The sequence below is a fragment of the Pundamilia nyererei genome, unplaced genomic scaffold (genome assembly GCF_000239375.1).
Source record: "Pundamilia nyererei isolate P.nyererei 1_Seehausen unplaced genomic scaffold, PunNye1.0 scaffold00020, whole genome shotgun sequence".
Classification (NCBI taxonomy): domain Eukaryota; kingdom Metazoa; phylum Chordata; class Actinopteri; order Cichliformes; family Cichlidae; genus Pundamilia; species Pundamilia nyererei.
The window spans coordinates 1,739,459-1,756,744 of record NW_005187421.1 but is presented as its reverse complement, the minus strand read 5'-3'; the positions used below and the strand labels follow the sequence as shown (position 1 = coordinate 1,756,744).

At 39.9% G+C, this 17,286-nt stretch overlaps 1 protein-coding gene across 6 annotated transcripts in view; it reads left to right on the top strand.

The window, feature by feature from the left end:
* The window catches only part of si:dkey-237h12.3 (teneurin-3), a 142,361-nt gene that overhangs the window by 54,219 nt on the left and 70,856 nt on the right, over positions 1-17,286 (top strand). For all 6 annotated transcript variants that reach the window (XM_005726484.1, XM_005726488.1, XM_005726487.1 and 3 more), the window contains exons 5-6: positions 3,611-3,836; positions 11,854-12,092. In XM_005726484.1, the coding sequence (XP_005726541.1) occupies positions 3,611-3,836; positions 11,854-12,092 (465 nt within the window). The remainder of the gene's footprint in view (positions 1-3,610; positions 3,837-11,853; positions 12,093-17,286) is intronic.

Sequence of the window (17,286 nt, the reverse complement as noted above, 5' to 3'; positions counted from 1 at the left end):
TGACAAGCTGAAGTTGAGGAATTATGCAAAGGAGGCATCCGTCTTGATCTGATTTCAAAGCAAAGCCCCATAAACCACACAGCTGTTTCATCTGCCTTTCTAGTCACTAAGTCTTCACATTAAAGGGCATCTTAATTCCCTCTGTGTCTTGATGGAAGACAATGCCAGGTTTCTTAAAGGGTCATTGTTTTAGTTTGCTTCTTCTTTTTTTTTTTAAACACACAGTCCAACATCTGCTAGGCCGTGGATAATGTAAATGAAATTGCTATGGCACCATAAGCCCATAATTTAGCATGGTTTGCTTTTCAAGCCTTCAAATCTGACAGTGAAGTTCACAGAGAATGTGCAGTGGACTGCTACTCTCCTGCTACCACTTTTTCCTCATTGGTTAACATGGAATCAGAAGGAGAGAGGGTGTCTCAGACCATGTCCTGAGTGAAATTGGATTCAAACTCACATCTCAAATTAGAGACCAGAAACCATTGCACCTCATACTACTCCGATATAAGAACACCTACTGTGTGCAGCGAAATTGATCACGTGAAAAAAGAAGTATGTGTTGTTATGACCTATACATACAGCCTAGGATTTCAGAATGATTTCAGAACTTGAAAGGCTCGATATATGAAATGTAGCATGCTATTAAAATGTTGATTCTTATAATAAAATACAGACAAGTCTCACTTAGAAGCTCACCATTTGATCTTAACCAGACAAAGATTAAGGGGATGACATACGTTGCATAATTAAAGTCCACACAGAGTTGTGTTTCAGATATAAACACTTAAAAGAGCATAACGCTGTGATATATCTCAGTGCAATTCTTCAAAGAGTTAGGTGGTCAATAGGGTTACTCCCTAGATTTATACAGTGCATGTGCTGATATAGAGAGACGCCATTTCATCAAGCTTCCCAAGGCTGTCGCTTCTCCCTCGGTGTGACATCGAGAATCTGGTATATTTACCACATTTTGAGACAGTTTTTGGCACTTTCTGTTTAGGTAAACCATTGTTTTTTGTTCAGTGCCTGCTACATCTGTCTTTGTAACAGGCACCTCAGTGGATTGTGGCACAGCAGCCTTGTAGCAGTTTGTAAAGCACTGCATAGGATGCAGCTTAATGTAGTTCATGGGGTTTTATGTTCTCTTAGTTCATTGTGGGATTATACATTCAAATTCTGCATGACAAATCCTACTCCTTTGAAGGTTTGGGGAATTTTGTGTTTACTGAGCACTTTGCTTAGCATGTGCTCTGAGATTTAAAAAAAAAAATGAAACAGCTTATTTTCATGTTATAGTTCAGGCATGCCTTTAACATGTTGAATCATCAGAAATTGATTCAGGAGTAATCAAACTGATGACAGAGGAAGTGTTCAGGCTCATCTTTTTCCTTACTGTGGTGGCACTGCTCCCAAAAACCATAATCCACCTGCGCTGCGTACCACATTTTTATGGGTTTGAAGTAAGTTCCATTTTCAAACTCTCAGGGTAAGTTGCAAAATAAACAAGAGTAATTAAGGCATTAAAATAAAGATTTGTTCAGATCTCCCATGTGCAGTATTTATAATGTGTGACGGTAGGACAGATTGTTTTTACGGACTGATTTTAGTGAAATATTTCATTTGATTGGTTGGAGATTATATTCAGCTTCGTTAAAATCCTTTTGTAGTCCCTATAAAGTAATGTGCCTACGTTTTGCTTTTTAAAATAATACTTTCTTGCTGTAAACATTTCACTTGCTTCCACGTTAGATACTTCCTTGTGTTATCGTCTTGATTGTCCCCTCAGCTGCATTCTCCTTTCCTGCTCATTGACATTTCACTGGTACACTGGTGCATGCTGATTACATGAAAGTGCTTCTGCTGGAAAGTGGAGCTCACGGGTGCTGCAGGCTCATACAGTGGAATTAGACCCAAAGGTGAAGTAAAACCAGCCAGTGTTGATAGATAATCCACATTTCTATTAGCCTACTTAGCACTTTTCTAATAGAGCCCATAGTCTAGCCTGGGAGATGAGTGGGCTGCTGTGTTATTCGTTATTACTAAGTCATGTCAACCATATATTTTTTAAAATACTCATACTGTAGCTGATCTTAGGCAATTAGCGTTCAGAACTGACTTTGAATGTGGTGATGTCAGGTGATGAGAGGCTTGTGTTTGATTGGATTTGATAAAACTCTAATCATGGGCCACAAAAAGGAGAAAAAAACCAACCTTCATCTGCGTCTGATGATTTGCTTTTATGGACTTTACAGCCACATGCTGATGCTATGTAATTGCAGTCAGGAATTAATTAAATTTTGATTGGCCTTCTGAACCAGCATTGTGGACTCTTGTCACTACTGATTCTGCTCTGTCACGTCCATCTGTGTAACTTTGTGTCAGCTGTCTATGTGAAGACCTATCTCCTCGTTTGTGTGTCTAAAGATGAAAGTGATGTTCTTGGAAATTATAATATTAAAAAGCCATGTGTATGTGTGTATGTAGGTGCACGTTGCTACTGCATGTAAAAAAAGCCCAACGTGTTTTTTTTCCCTGTTTTTACTTACTTGAAGATTTTTCCTTGCTGTGAATGGCTTTCATGTTTCCTCTGAGCTATATGGAACTAAATGGCTCATTTGCCAGAACTGAATAGGTTGTTTTATGCATAGGGTTGCACACTGAAAAGTGAAAGCACATAGACAAGGATGCAAATTGCTTGGTCATTAAAGGATCCTTTCAAAATGATGACTTGAGTCCTTTCAATGAAGCTGTTCCTTGCAGCCAACAGCGCAGATTTTGATCCTTGTGTACATTGTTGAGTAAGCAAAGGTTAAATCATACACTGAAAATCAGTGTTCATGTGCTGTAAATTTAAACTCATAGGCTTCTAGGCTTCATAAAAAATCATGCTGTCAGTGCAAAAACAACAGGAGCTCCTAAAAAAAAACAAAAAACACAACTCCCGACTTTTTCAATATTCTTCAGGCTCTCTGTAAGGCAAGAAAGACGATACCCATTTGGGGCTCATTGGAGCAAATCAGAATTGTCAGCACTGTGGGTTTTTACCTTTTAAACAGGGAAGATGGATAGATAATCACCACATGCCATTCTGGGGGCCAATTACACAGCTTTGTGTGAAATTGGAAAACCTGTTCTCTCAGAGCTCTAATGGATGTTCTGGTCATTAGTTATTTGAGAGTCTTCTCTGGCTGTAATCAAACATGAAACATTGCGTTAAGCGCCCATAAAAGAACAGCTGCCTCTCTAAGTGACCTTCTGTTTAAGAGAACCCAACTGTCAGCCATGTGGCGTTTTGTGACAATTATTATGTGTATCGCCATAAAAGCACTTCTTATTTCCTGTTTTTTTGCAGTGGTTGCATCTCATTTTAATGTCTTGCTCTCGGTTGTATTTACCTTTCTGGGTCTGTTAAGTGGCACTGTGCTGTCATAGCTCGCATATAAGGCAAATGCATAATCTTACCCATCTGCTCTCTCTTCGCAGTCGCGTCGCTTCAGTCTGGGTGTAATTTTAATCAGCAAAATTAATTATTTATTATTTCGATTTTCCCACTATTAGGGATTCTTAAACTCCTATGCTGATGCCTGTTTTTCTCTCTCCTCCTCTCCAGGTGACCATCTGTCAAGTCAGCAAGCTCCACCTCCTCTGCCACCAGCTCCACCCCCACACAGGCAACACCCCTCCATCACTTCCCTGAGCCGCAGCTCACTGGCCAATCAAAGGAGCCCGAGTCCACCACCCACAGCCGGCCTGGCGGCTGACTTGCAGAGTACGGCGGAATGCGTCCAGCTGCAGGACAGCTGGGTCCTGGGCAGCAATGTGGCCCTGGAGAGCAGGTGAGTGAACCATGGTGACCTACAACAGAACTGAAAGATTCAGGTCCAGATGTTATACTTGATGTATTTTCACCACTTTACATGCTGCATTTTTCATTTGAAAAGTGAGGGAAGTGGAAGTTGGCATATCTGTGTGCTGCGTGTTGAATTTTAATGCCTTTTTTTTGGTCACGTGTTTCATGTGTCCTAAATCTGGTGACCTGTCTCATTAATCCACTGGCCTGTTTGATGTGCTTTTAAGACATCAGCCCATATTTCTAAAACTTACAGTCAGAGTTACCAGTCACTCAGTCTGTCATTAATGAACCAGCAGTTTGTTTTTTGTTGCCAAAAATGAGCTTTATATTTGTGTTTTTATGCCTTCTGCACATCTTTGTGATCATTTTAATGATCTGCACGGACCCATATACACGATCAGCGGTGGAAGAAGGCACTGAATACATGGCAGTCTTAGTAGATGATAGTCGTAGCTTGCAACTTCCCCAAGACAACAGCGGGGGACTCCAACAGCCGAGGCCGTGGAACACACTGAGAATTTCACAACACAGATTTTTAATAGCTGATGATTTTATCAATGTTTTGGTGCCATTCCTACAAACATGAGATGGTCACTCTATAATTTAAGGATTTCTCGACCAATTTTTAAAGTGATATTACACTGACACATGTTCATGACATAATATAGTTCCCTATATACCAGTTCATCACATTTCTACACTTTGTATGAATCTAAAGGGGTGATTGCTAAGTCGGAGAGACACAATGAGAAGGAAAATACATGATTAGGGAGAAGTATGTGAATATCTCTGAACTTGACAGTTGTAATCAGAGAGGCCATAACTTAACAAGAAACTTGGTAAGCAGAGAGTGTGTTATACCAAAATCTGCTGCGCAAGACACTACTTTGTCATAAGAGCCACTGCCAAGTTTTCCCCCTGAAACATTAGTTACATCTTTCTTAATCAGTGAGCTCAAAATATCCTGGCTAATGAAGTGTGGTACATTGCGCTGTGACTCAGAAATGGCCTAGAGTAGATGATTGCATTCTAGCCTGATATTTCACCGGCACAGCGTCCCCTTTCTGAGGCTCAGATGAATGTAAACTTTGAATTTTGCGTGTGGCAGCATGGGGTAACAATCTCCTATGATCTGACTGAATCAATTGGGATACGTGGTGACAGTCTCACTTTCTTGGGAAGATGTGGTGATTGAATACTAACCGCTCAATGACCTTGAGCTGTCTTAGCTATATCGACAAAACAATATGTGCACACCTATCATCAGCTGAGGCATAAATCACTATCACCACAGTGGACTCTAAATCAAGTGCTTGTCAGTGGGTGGGAACAGGGGGTTGCCGAGAACCAACTGGGCCAAAAGGGAAGACCCGGTTCAGCACATAATTATAGATGTCAAGAAAACCACCAGGTTGGGAAATGTAAACAGAAGCTCAAGAAAGTATTCATTAGGCAGCCTTCAGGGGGTTTTGGGGCTGCAAAGTCCTGGCACAGCACATAAGAAGGTGGCCCAGAGTACCACAGGGATATGAATCTCTTTTGATTCCTCAACAGTGACTTGAATTTTATTTCCTATGGAGCGTAGTAGACGTGGCCATATGCGCAGACAATAAATAATTCTGTACAAGGCAGTTGATTAAAAAAGTGTCAAGTATAAATCATAATGTTATGATCTTGTTTAATATATTTCCTGTGACATCAAGACCTCCTTGAAAATAAAGCACTCATTTGACAGCATTAGCTACTTTTACAGCAATTAGCCATAATGAATTTTGTGTGTGTAACCTCCCATAAAAGTGTTGGGCTTCAAAGCACGAGTGCACTAATTTGACTCAATACCAACTAGCTTTCACAATGAATAGCTTTCAGTGTTCTTTAAAATGAGTGAAGTGCTGCACTCAGTAACTACTGCTGTAACTCCTGCTCATTATTATATGGTGAGCGAATATCACTGATCCCACTGTGATTATGCTGCCACAGCTGTGTTAAAAATCAGAGTTTGATTTTGCCTCATTTACTCCAGCAGTTTAAACATATGAAACATATACATTAAGCAGATAAAGAAAAATTTAAATGAAACAGTCATCAAATGTTTTACAACTTGAACCCAGCTATAATTTGTAAAGGAAAAATATTATCATATCCTTTTCAAATAACTGTATAAATGTATTCGAGGTGAGCTTTTGTGCTAGGATCGTGTAATGTAAAGTGCTCAATTAGCTGACAAGTGCATGTTCAGCTTTATATTCGCTGTTATTCTGAAGAGCTAAGGAGACATTCAGATCCTTAAAAAAAGTGTGGAGTAGTTTTAATAAGCCCCCCAGGTTTTCCTCTTACTCATGACTTGGCTTCACCTTTCTCTGTGATATTTTCAATTAGAAATATTCAATTGAATTTCATTGTAAAATGAACTGTCATGTCTCTTAAGAGACTGGTGTACATCTGGAGTAATTATTCTTGAGCAGTGCTTAATCATTTGGGTGATATGGTATCAGTAATGTTGATGCCTTTATGGTGTAAGCTATAAGTTCTGTGTGTGTTCCACTGTAGAAAAGACATGAAGGTGTCTGCTTTCCTAAATGGAAAGAGGAAGTTTCAACATTTTTAGCACTCCATTTCAATGAGATTCAAGTAGAAACGTCGTTATGACATTTGAGGATGATTCCTTTGAAGGCCAGCATAGCCACACGTTGCAGTTATAAATGTACTGTCAATCCTCATTGGATTCATGCATCATGGGAGTCCTTTGGTGAAATGAAATTATGTCTCTGCTCTAAAATCATCATGTGTCCCTCAGATACTGCATTTTCCTCATGGAAAATGTACTAGAATTGTTCTCGGGGGTGAAAAAGAACTGCAGAAGTAATCCAAGAGGATTTGGTTTATGCGTGTGCATGCAGAGTTGTTTGTGTGGGACGTACATGTAAATCATGACTCAGACGGTCATGCTTCAGATAACAAAGGAGAAAGGGAACTTTTCTTTGTTCTTGTACAACAGCCACTGTGTCATGATTGCACCAGAACTGATTAGTCATGTGTAAGACACCAGCCAACTAGCCTTTTGGAAGAGAAAGGAGCATGCAGCGATGGCTGGTTACCTGCCAAAATGGATGGTGGTGTAGACAAAGTGGTAATCCTCAAGACATTTTTTTCTTTTTCTGCATGTTTTGCTTTTTATTTATTTTGCCAACATCGTTGGTGCCAAGCACATTTCTGTGGTGTTTCCAGGTTTCTGCATTATTTCCCTCTAGCCTTTATTTTAGACTAGTCTATAAACAACTGCTGCTGGTGCTGCTGGTGGTTGTGCTGCTACTGTTGCTGGCAAAATGTAGTGCATCTTTTTTAAACATGAACAGTGTTACATTATAAGGAAAACTAGATTCATCTAAAAGACACATTATAAATGTAACCTTATTGGAAGGAACCACAAATATATCTCAAAACTGGGTTTCATGCAGACTGTCTCAGACATGCTGTTATGCTATAAAAAAACACATCATTGTATACATAAACACTAAGCTATCAAACCTATTCAGATTCACTAAATACGATAAAATCCATGTGCATGTCTGGTGGAGTGACTCAAGATGGAACCATGCTGATCAATGGCACTAAAAGTGTGGTGACGCAAAAATACATTCACAGTGCAGAGCTAGCTCTAACAGATTAGCACTTGCTTGAACACCCACTGTTGAGAGGGCAGGTGCTAATCTGGAGGAGAGACCATAACTGCAGCAAGTGTGAAAACAAGTCACCGCAATGCCAACTCACATCTGTAGTCTTTTTTTGGCCGTATTTAAAGCAGCCTGATTATTCCAGCTCTCACCTTGAAATGCTAATGCTAATACTGAAAGCGGCTAATGGCCAGATTACATATTCGCAGGGCTTCGATTTACATTGTTTCTAGTGTGCTCTCTCACCCCGACAGCTGGAGGTTAGCCGTAGACAAATCCACCCACTCACTGTTTAGTCTTTTGTCCTCTATGAGGATTTTTTCAAATGTCATCATGATGACAAGCAATGTTGTGAGAGCAGAGGAGAGCAGGCTGGCTGCTGCTTTTGTGTTTTCGGGCATCTCAATGGGACAGACAGGCGTGCACACAAACACACTGCGATCACACTGACACACAGCCATTCACTCGCTCTCTATCCCTTTCAGTCTCACACTCTCTTGATTGTCTCTTTTCCCTCTCGCTCACTCACAACACACCACACTGCTATCACTGGGGCTGGCTGGATTAGCATAGTAATGTGCCTTGTTGCATCACACTGGCTGTAATCAATTACAGCCGGTCATCCAGTGTCTATAGCTGCAGACATTTACACTAGTCTGCTGTTTGTTAATCATGTCCAACAGCATTTCATCTTTAGACCCCTTCAGTCTGCTCTTTAGAGAAAAGTGCGGGCAAACATGAAAACCATCAGCACTAGAATTACTGAAAACGCCAAGTTCAATAAACGTCCCATATAAGAATTAGTCTTGGTAAGGCTGGTGCACACACTTTCAGACTGACCCTGCATTCTCAAGTACGAAGCAAAGAGGGATTTAACTGATGCAAGTATACCTGATTTTACAGTTTTAAACCACTAATGAATGTGCCGTATGTTCTTGGTAATTATACACTGATTAGCCTCAACACTAAAACCACTGACAGGTGAAGTGAATAACACTGATTATCTCCTTACAATGACATCTGTCAGGGGCTGGATATATTGGGCAGCGCGCGTACAGTTCGTCAAGCCGATGTGTTGGAAGGAGGAAAAATGGGCAAGTCTGAAGATCTCTGAATTTTGACAAGGGCTAATTTGTGATGCCAAGAAAACTGAGTCAGAGCATCTCAAAAAAAGCAAGTCTTGTTAGGATTTCTGGCATGTAGTGGTTAGTAACTACCAAAGGTTGTCTATGGAGGCACACGTGGTGAAACTGCTCCAGGGAGCCCATAGTGATCGCACAAAAAAAAGCTATTGTAGTACAAACTGCAGAAAATTGTAATGATGGCTATGATAGAAAGTTGTCAAAACACACAGTGTGTGTCTACTGTTGAAAGTACCTGCAGTTGGCACCGTGGAGTGTGCATGCCTGTTTTTTGCCTAGAGGAGAGATGGCCGCAAGGTTTGTACTGTGGAAAGAAGAGCCAGTGCTAGTATTCGTGTGGATGTTACTTGGACATTAAAAATGGATCTAAACATTGGTGCAGATGACATATATCCCTTCTTGGCAACAGTGTTTACTGATGGCAGTGGCCATTATCAGCAGGATAATGCACTCTGTGACACGGTAAAAAATGTTCAGAAGCAGTTTGAGGAACATGACAGAGATTTTGAACTGTCATGTCGGCTCACATCGACTTGACCCGACCTTCAAATTCCCAAGATCTCAATCCGATCAGGCATCTGTGGGTTTTGTTGGAAAAACAAGTCAGATCTATGGAAGCCCCAACTTGCGACTTATAGGACTTAAAGGATCTGCAGCTAAGGTCTTGGTTCCAGTTACCACAAGACATCTTAAGAGGTCTTTTGGAGTCAATGCCTTGACGGATCAGCGGTGTTTTGGCAGCACTAAGGGGGCTTGCATACTGTTAGGCTGCTGGTTTTACTGGTGTAGCAGATCTGTGAAGGTAGATTTGCATTATTCAGTCAGTTAATCAACTAAACATTGTAAATATCTATACCATTTTGTTGGATTTGTCTGGTAGTTGCTAAAAATGATACTTTGTGTATTTGTTTTTAGTGTCTAGTAGTAGTAGTCTCTTTCCTGAGAATGAAAATATAATGTATTCATAGCATTGCCCAAATAAAGGACACACAGATTTACTGCATTTATTTAGAGGCAAAACTGTCTCCAGATCATCTGCCTAACTTGCATTCGGTGTTCACCTTCCTCAGATAGAGTACATAACCCTTTCAGCACACACATACACGTCCATGTCTCTTTCTGTCTACCTCATCAGATTGCATCCACTTACACTTAACTCCCCCGATAGCCGTGTCTGTTTGCCTGCGTGTCTGACTACACGTCTGCCGCCTCCAACGTTGTGCAATTTTTGACCTCAATTCATACCCAACTGCATATTATAGAGTCTGCCGCAGCTACAGTACAGATTGTTCCAGACTGAGTGGTCTGAACTTCTCTTGGTTGCAGATGCCCGGTGCATTGTCATTCCAACAGTGAAACCTCATAACCTTTAAATGGAATCCCTGTCTGATCACAATGGCACGTGTCAATTGAAGCATTGAGGAGCCAGACGATACAAATCTGACATTTGTTCTTTTAGTCAAGAATTGATCAGTGGAGGTTTTACCTCAGAGATATGCTCACAGGAGAAACAAGAAACCTGAAATATCAGCGGCACCGCTGAAATACAAGAACTGCATTGTGGTGATGATGATGTGTCCTCCTGTCACATGTGTAAAATCTGTACGCCACTAATCAACTTTACTTAGAGACTAATATTCAGTCTGGAAAAAGAAGAATGCAGCAAAAGATGAAAGAATAATTTTTAGGGGCATTCAGAGCTTCCCTGAACTATGTAGTCATGTGTTCATATTATATAATCAGCCAAAGTCTGATTATTATTAGTAAGTGTTACGACATGGATTTTCAGTCTTTAACTGCTCGACTTCAGATTTTTCGCTCAATTAGCCATTCTCAAGCTCTTTAGTACAGAATCACAGTCAGGATTAAAACAGCCTTTACAAAACTTACATTTGAGACTTCACAGATGCTGCACAAATAATTGATGAGCAAACACGGGTTTATCGGTTTGCTGGTGTGTTTAAATTAGTGGTTACCGTGGCAACCAACTCCTCCAGGAGAATCTACATAACACATTAAACACGACTTGTGGAAAACATTGTGTAGGACTTTTAGCAGAATGTGAGAATAAGAAAGCAAATCGGTGCATTCTCTTGCCCTTGGTCTGTGAAATTTGACTAATTTAGCACATTTGTTCAAAGTGGTGTTTAACTAACTTTTTTTTTTGTCTTATGTAAGTCGTCGTTTGCCTGGGAGCCTGCATTTTATTACTATATCAGTTTAGATGTTTGTATTTAATGTATTGTTTTAGTGTTGTCCTCACCTTTTATGCAGTTTGTTTTTTTCTCATAATCTTACAGCACTTAAGCACAAGATGGCCGAGTTCCAGTTGATATTAGGTGGTACAATATGGCTATTTTCAGGTGTAATTTTGTGTGTTACAGGTGTGGGTGACTCATTCACGTATGAGTGAGTCAAGTGTTCATAAAGAGAAAAATCATAAATGAAGCTGTTAAGTATTTTCTGGAGTGCTAAACTACTTGGGGTGCCTTACATCTAGAGTTTACAATACTGGTGTGAAAAAAACATGTTATCAATTTTCTGACTGTATTCTTCTTTATTTTAACAAAAAACGGGCATTGCAATAAGATTATACAGTTGAGGATTGGAAGAACATTTTCAATGCATGGTCAATCTGTCCAATTTCCCTGGCTGTCCACATAAGCCTGAAGGCATTTAGGTATTAATCTCTAAGTAGTGGCAAGAGTGGCAACAAGGCTTAATTCATTTACTTAAGAGCTTTTCACGTGGGGTTTAAAAGTTAATAGGACGATCACTCCGTAGTGCATTTGATTAAACCCTCTTAATTACCCCAGGTATAATGGGCTATTAGCAAAGGCCCAGTTGTAAAAGGGCAAGTGGGAGATGATTGTTTTTATGAGGTACTTCTTGTTCACCTTTTCCAATGTCAGGATTATACAGGATAGTAGATTATAACCCAGTTCCTCCTGTGGTGTGAGCCATGGGGAGTTGTAGCATTGCTGGGTATATTGAATTTTGATGATTCTTTATGCGTTTAACTATGTAAGTTTAATTTGGAACTGTATATGACTATTGGAGGCACACTGGACACAAAACCAGTAGCAATCTGGGGCCATTTTGTCAAAGATAACCACATGATAACTGTGTGAGGTAGAACCACTGACTTAATAATGCTTTTTTTTTTGTTTTTGTTTTTCTACAGGCACTTTCTTTTTAAAACGGGCACAGGGACGACACCTTTCTTTGGCGCAGCAGCCCCTGGGTACACCATGGCAACGGGGACTGTTTACTCCACACCTGCGCGTCCTTTGCCCAGAAACAGCCTGTCCAGGGGGGCTTTCAAGTTTAAGAAGTCCCCTAAACATTGCTCCTGGAAATGCACCGCCCTGATTGCTGTAGGCATAGCTGTGGTTCTGTCCATCATTCTCTGCTACTGCATAGGTAAGGCTAAGATAAACATAAATTGCATTGTAAAATCAGAAACAGTTTTTCATGATTAATCTCCAAATGCACAGCTCTGTTCACAACTTAATTAGCTTCTTTGTTTTTGGTTTGTTAGTTTTTTTTTTGTCAAGAATGTACCTTTTTTCAACAAAAGTTATATATTGCTGTTTAGGTTGAGAATAAAGAGTATAAAAGAAGAAAGAATGAAGGGAAATATACAATTTTAACCCCAGACATGATGCCTTGATCACGATTCTTATATTTTTCTAGTTCAGCCTTAGCTTTAAAAATGCATCATGACTATGTGGCTAATTAAATTCTTTGTAAGGGATTATTACATATGTACCTTACCAAATCTATTTTACAATTTAAATGCATGCTTCTTAAAATATGTGTTAAACAGAATATAACTAAACTCTGCTCCTGTCTCTTCACAGACAGACCTTTAAATTGAACTATTTTGTTGTCTGTGTTTAATGTCTGAATTTTGACAGCATCTTTTCAGTGCCCTATTATGTCTCAATTAGTAATGTAATGATAGCTCTTTACAAACAGCCACACAGCAGCGGCACAGATTGGGTCAGGTGGGAAGACAAAAATAGGAATATGGAACCGGGGCAGGAGATCGTGGACATTTGTATCACAGCTTTTGGTCTCATTTTCAGGAACCTTATTTAAAACTAATTGAAATTTTAAAAGCTAAAAGAGCCACATGGTATTGGTTTCAAGGAATTTAGTTCTGATGCCTGAACACCTGAACTTTAACTCAGTTTAAGTGTTTCTTTATGTCACAATCATAGACACACCTCGTCTTAATTTCACAATGTATGTTCCCTATAAAATCTGCACGTCTTATCAGTTCAATACTTCTGCTATAGCAGCTTTTTAAATTCGCTTCTCTTCCAAACGTATCCTCCACACACTCGAGTACTCACAATGTTTTGCTGCTGATCCGTTTGGGAAGAGTTCAGCAGGTGAAAATGTAATCTTTAAATTGCTCATATTACCCGCTACTCTCGGCTGAACATCTTCACTGAGGTCTAAAAACAAGATTTCCCCCTTGATTCTCTGAAATAGCAATTAAGAGCAGATTCAGCCTGAAAATCCTAGCATCCACTGACAATATTTTTTTGGAACCATATATTGTTTATCGTGCACATATTTACACTGTTAGATGCCAACTGTTCTCATATTTGTAAATTTAAAATTAACCAACCATCTAGCCAGACAAAATGAAGTTTACCCCAAGCTTTGGTTAAAAATATTGCCACTGCATAGTTTTTGTTATTGCCTGACATTGCATGTCACCTGATTACATGAAAAGCAATTGTTTTTGTGCCAAGAGCAATGTATGTCTTTCTATTGTAAGGAGAAAAAATATGAGTCTGTCATCTTCATTGACATTTGACAACCTTCAGACAAGCCATTTGGTCAAATGGAACAAATGAGAGGCAAGCTGGCTAGTGTGAATGGAGATGGCATGCCTCTTAATCTCAATGAAGTTTGATCTCTGCCAGGAATATTGCTATTTCACTGCCTTCTCCTTTTTGCAGCAATTGCAGACGTCGCGATATGATTCAGTATCTGACTAAGCTCTCAGTCAGATATGCAGACATGCCATCAGTACACTTTCCAGCAAGACATTCATACTTGTTTCCCTTTGACAGGGGGTGTGCATCACCCTCATGCTTCTGATCCCCATCTCACAGGCCGACAGGCCTTTCATATCTTTGGGGGTTTCTGTTAAAACGCAGGCATGGAGGGAGGTTCAAATGGCACAGATGGCAACGTCAGAATGGAACAAGTTTGGGAGCTAAACTCTTTTAACAAAGGAAGCAGTTCTAAACTCTTGAAATTTAACCTTGGTCCACAAAGCCTTTGTTGCACTACAACTAAAACTCGTTTATACTGTCAAACAGGAAATGCTTTTATCTCGGTCAGGAAGATAAACTAATGCTCATCTTTTAACCCTCCTTTGGGCATTATTTCCTTCAAGAAGGCTTTTGAATGCTCTGTTGTTGATGTTGTTGCTTTTTTTATTTATTTATTTTTTACAGCGTGTCAGAGCTGACTTCTAGCTAACCTTTATAATCTTGACCACAGCAATAAAGCCGTTACAGATTCATCTCTCCTCCTGCCCTCCCTTGTCATCCAAGCCCTTAATCTTTACACTGTGCCTTTCTCCCAGAGCGGATATATAAGTATTCATCCAGCTTGGAGGCAGGGGAAATGTGACACAGTTGTATAAGGAGAAATATGGCGATGTTGGGAAGATCCTATAACTAGTGTTTTATTGCTAAATAGAGAGGGAAGTGCTCTAGGAGGAGAGGTCATAAATGTGCTATATCAATATCAATATTCATAATCCCTTTATTGACTTAACTGTTTAGTTACTTGGTTGTGGTTTGTGATCTTGTATCATAAAATTAAAATGAATGTCTACATAAATATTTTACCTTTGCTCCTCCGTGGAAAGGAATCAGTTGCTATTTTTGTTTGTCTGTTTTAAGCTTGTGCTCATAACAGATCTGCAGAGTTTACTCAGGAAGAATGTGCAGAAACTGCCATTTGTTCAGCTGTTGTTACTAACAGTTCTAGCAGATTGGATTCATTTACAACATTTTCATCCCAACAATCACCAACTCGTTTAATTGTAGACCTGTCGAATGCTTGGTAATTGTATTTTTGGCCCGACTCCAGAGTGTGCGCCTCATCTCGCTCGGTGCAGAAATGCGAGCGAGCGAGGTGTGCACGCATGCGAGGGAGCGTGAGTTAAACAGATGCAGCCCTCTGCCACTTGCCTCAGGTGTCTCAGAGTGTTTCCACCACTTCCTCTCTCTTTCATCCACCGCCAATTTACCTGCCAGGTGCAATGACTCAAATAGCGACAATGTGCACTCATACTTTAATACTTTTCCGCTGTCAGTTCACACAGTCCCATTGGTACAAAGACAAGCTCAAAGACAAATGCAAGCACACCTTCATCTGCAGCATGTGAAATAGACCGTGTTTCCTGCACCATATTATTCAATGTCTTTTTTGTTCTGAAACCGAGGTTAAGATTTTATTAGCAATGATTTTTTTGGAAACAAGTATAGTTTAGATAAATTGTTTGGGTTATTTTTTTTTTTATTGAATACATTTGAAGACTTAAATCCTCACCAGCAGAACAGTAACAAAAATCAGACCCTGGCTGACCGACAACAGCAGCTCCTGCAATTCAAATGAGGCAAACCTGCTGAGGTGAAGCTTTCGTGTTCCAGCTCTGCAAACTGGCCTGATTGGAAGAATTTCAGCGATTGCTCAGATATAGGGAGGCCAATCAGGACCGAGTACAGGTTTAATGCTCTGATTGAATGCAGAGGGAGAAAACCGTGTGGATTTTAGGAATGGACTTAAAACTCAACTGCATAAACAAAGCATGTCCTCACTGATTATTCTGTTGAAAGTAAATGAAGATAAAAGACTTCCCTTATTTTGCATTTGTGTTTCAATGTCAGAAAACTGTAGAAAATATATTAATAATGTCTAAAAACAAACCATCCACTGTTTTGTGGACCTTTTTGCCCCGTGAAAGTGCATCTTATAGATTTCCCATTTGGGATGAAAGTCATTCACTGAAACATTGTGCCACAAAAAAGAAAAAATAATCAATTTTGCACTATTCATTTTATTTACTCAAAGGTTGCCTCATTAAGGTGCTGGCTATCACAACAATATACACATAGCAGGAACCTTTGGTTTTAACAAGGCTATAAAATCTACCAGGGCAGGTTCCTCCACCCATGCAAAAAGCTGAGTACTGTGTTGGAGAAACTTGATGTGCCAATCAAGTGCAGAAACTTCCCAAGACACTGAGCTTTCTTAAATTGCTACTGGACCAAAAAAGCAAACCTTGTGTTGGTTGATGTTGTGGTGGAGAAAATTGTTAAGCCATTTGAGTGTGATGGAGACACTATACCAGAGAACAGGAACATCTTAGGTGTACTCTAAGCTGTAGAGCTTATTTCACAGAATCCCCTGGGGAGATTTCTAGAAAGATGGTATGAAGCAGGTTCAACCATCAAACAGCTGTAACTCAGTAATTTTGAGGCTGTTGAGTTACAAGTTGTTGCCGGGATTCTGTCACTCCAGATAAGCTCTCTTTCTCTCAGGTAAACTCACTAAAGATTTTTGGGGATATTAGGCATTAGAAAAGCTTCACCTGTTCTGACTGCTTTGTGAATCCTGTAAAACAGTAGTTTGCCTATTTTATTTATTTACCTATAAATCAGAAACATATTTCATTTGGCACTCTGTTTGTCTAGTAACAACACTAACAAGAATCGTGTGAACAAGGTGTGGGAATTTGCTCTGAGAGTAGCCAGGGGAGTATTGGATGTGTATATCAGAGCTCAAACAAACGTGTTGCCAACTCACAAATTCAGCCTCTTATTCATCGTCCATGTAGATGTTCCACAGGCCAAATTTTGACATCAGCGATTAAAGGCTAGCTTTTCCAGCTTCTTTCTCAGGAAGAGAATTTCTCATGGTTCCATAAATATTAATTGAATGGACCTAGGCTGCAGGAATAACTTATGCAAATTTATAAATTGAGGGCTATTCACCTCAAAGCAATTTGTTGATGAGGTAAGTAGGGATTCAGGCCCCAGTGCGCTAAGAGCAGAAACGAGGGAAGGGCTCTCTGTGATTCTGTGGTGCCTCGGACACACAAGTGCATACCGCCACACACAGTTTCCTTTTTGGCGGATGGCTGGTGATTCTGGACACAGGATTGCAGAGCAGATAGACTCTGCATCTACAATTAGGAGCCAACTGAGTCACACAGTTTTTTTTACAGAGGGAGAGATTTGTATAAAGATTTGCTTATTTGTTGTTTTTTCGGTAAGTGGGATTTTTGTTTGTGGCATGTCAGTTACTCTGTAGGGTCGCCACTTTGCCCCAAACTACTGAATGGATTGTCTTGAAATTTGAAAGAGAAATGAATCATCCTCACAGGATTAATGGCTTTGGCAGACTTACGAGTGTTTGTATTTGTGGTTCTGAGTGAACCACATGCAATCGAATTTGCTGCATATATTCAGGATCCCTGAAGGACTTTGAATTCCACGGCTATTAATTGGACACTATTGCTAATGTTTCATTATGCTGATCCTTTTTATTTTCAAATCAACCATTTCTAACATTTTTT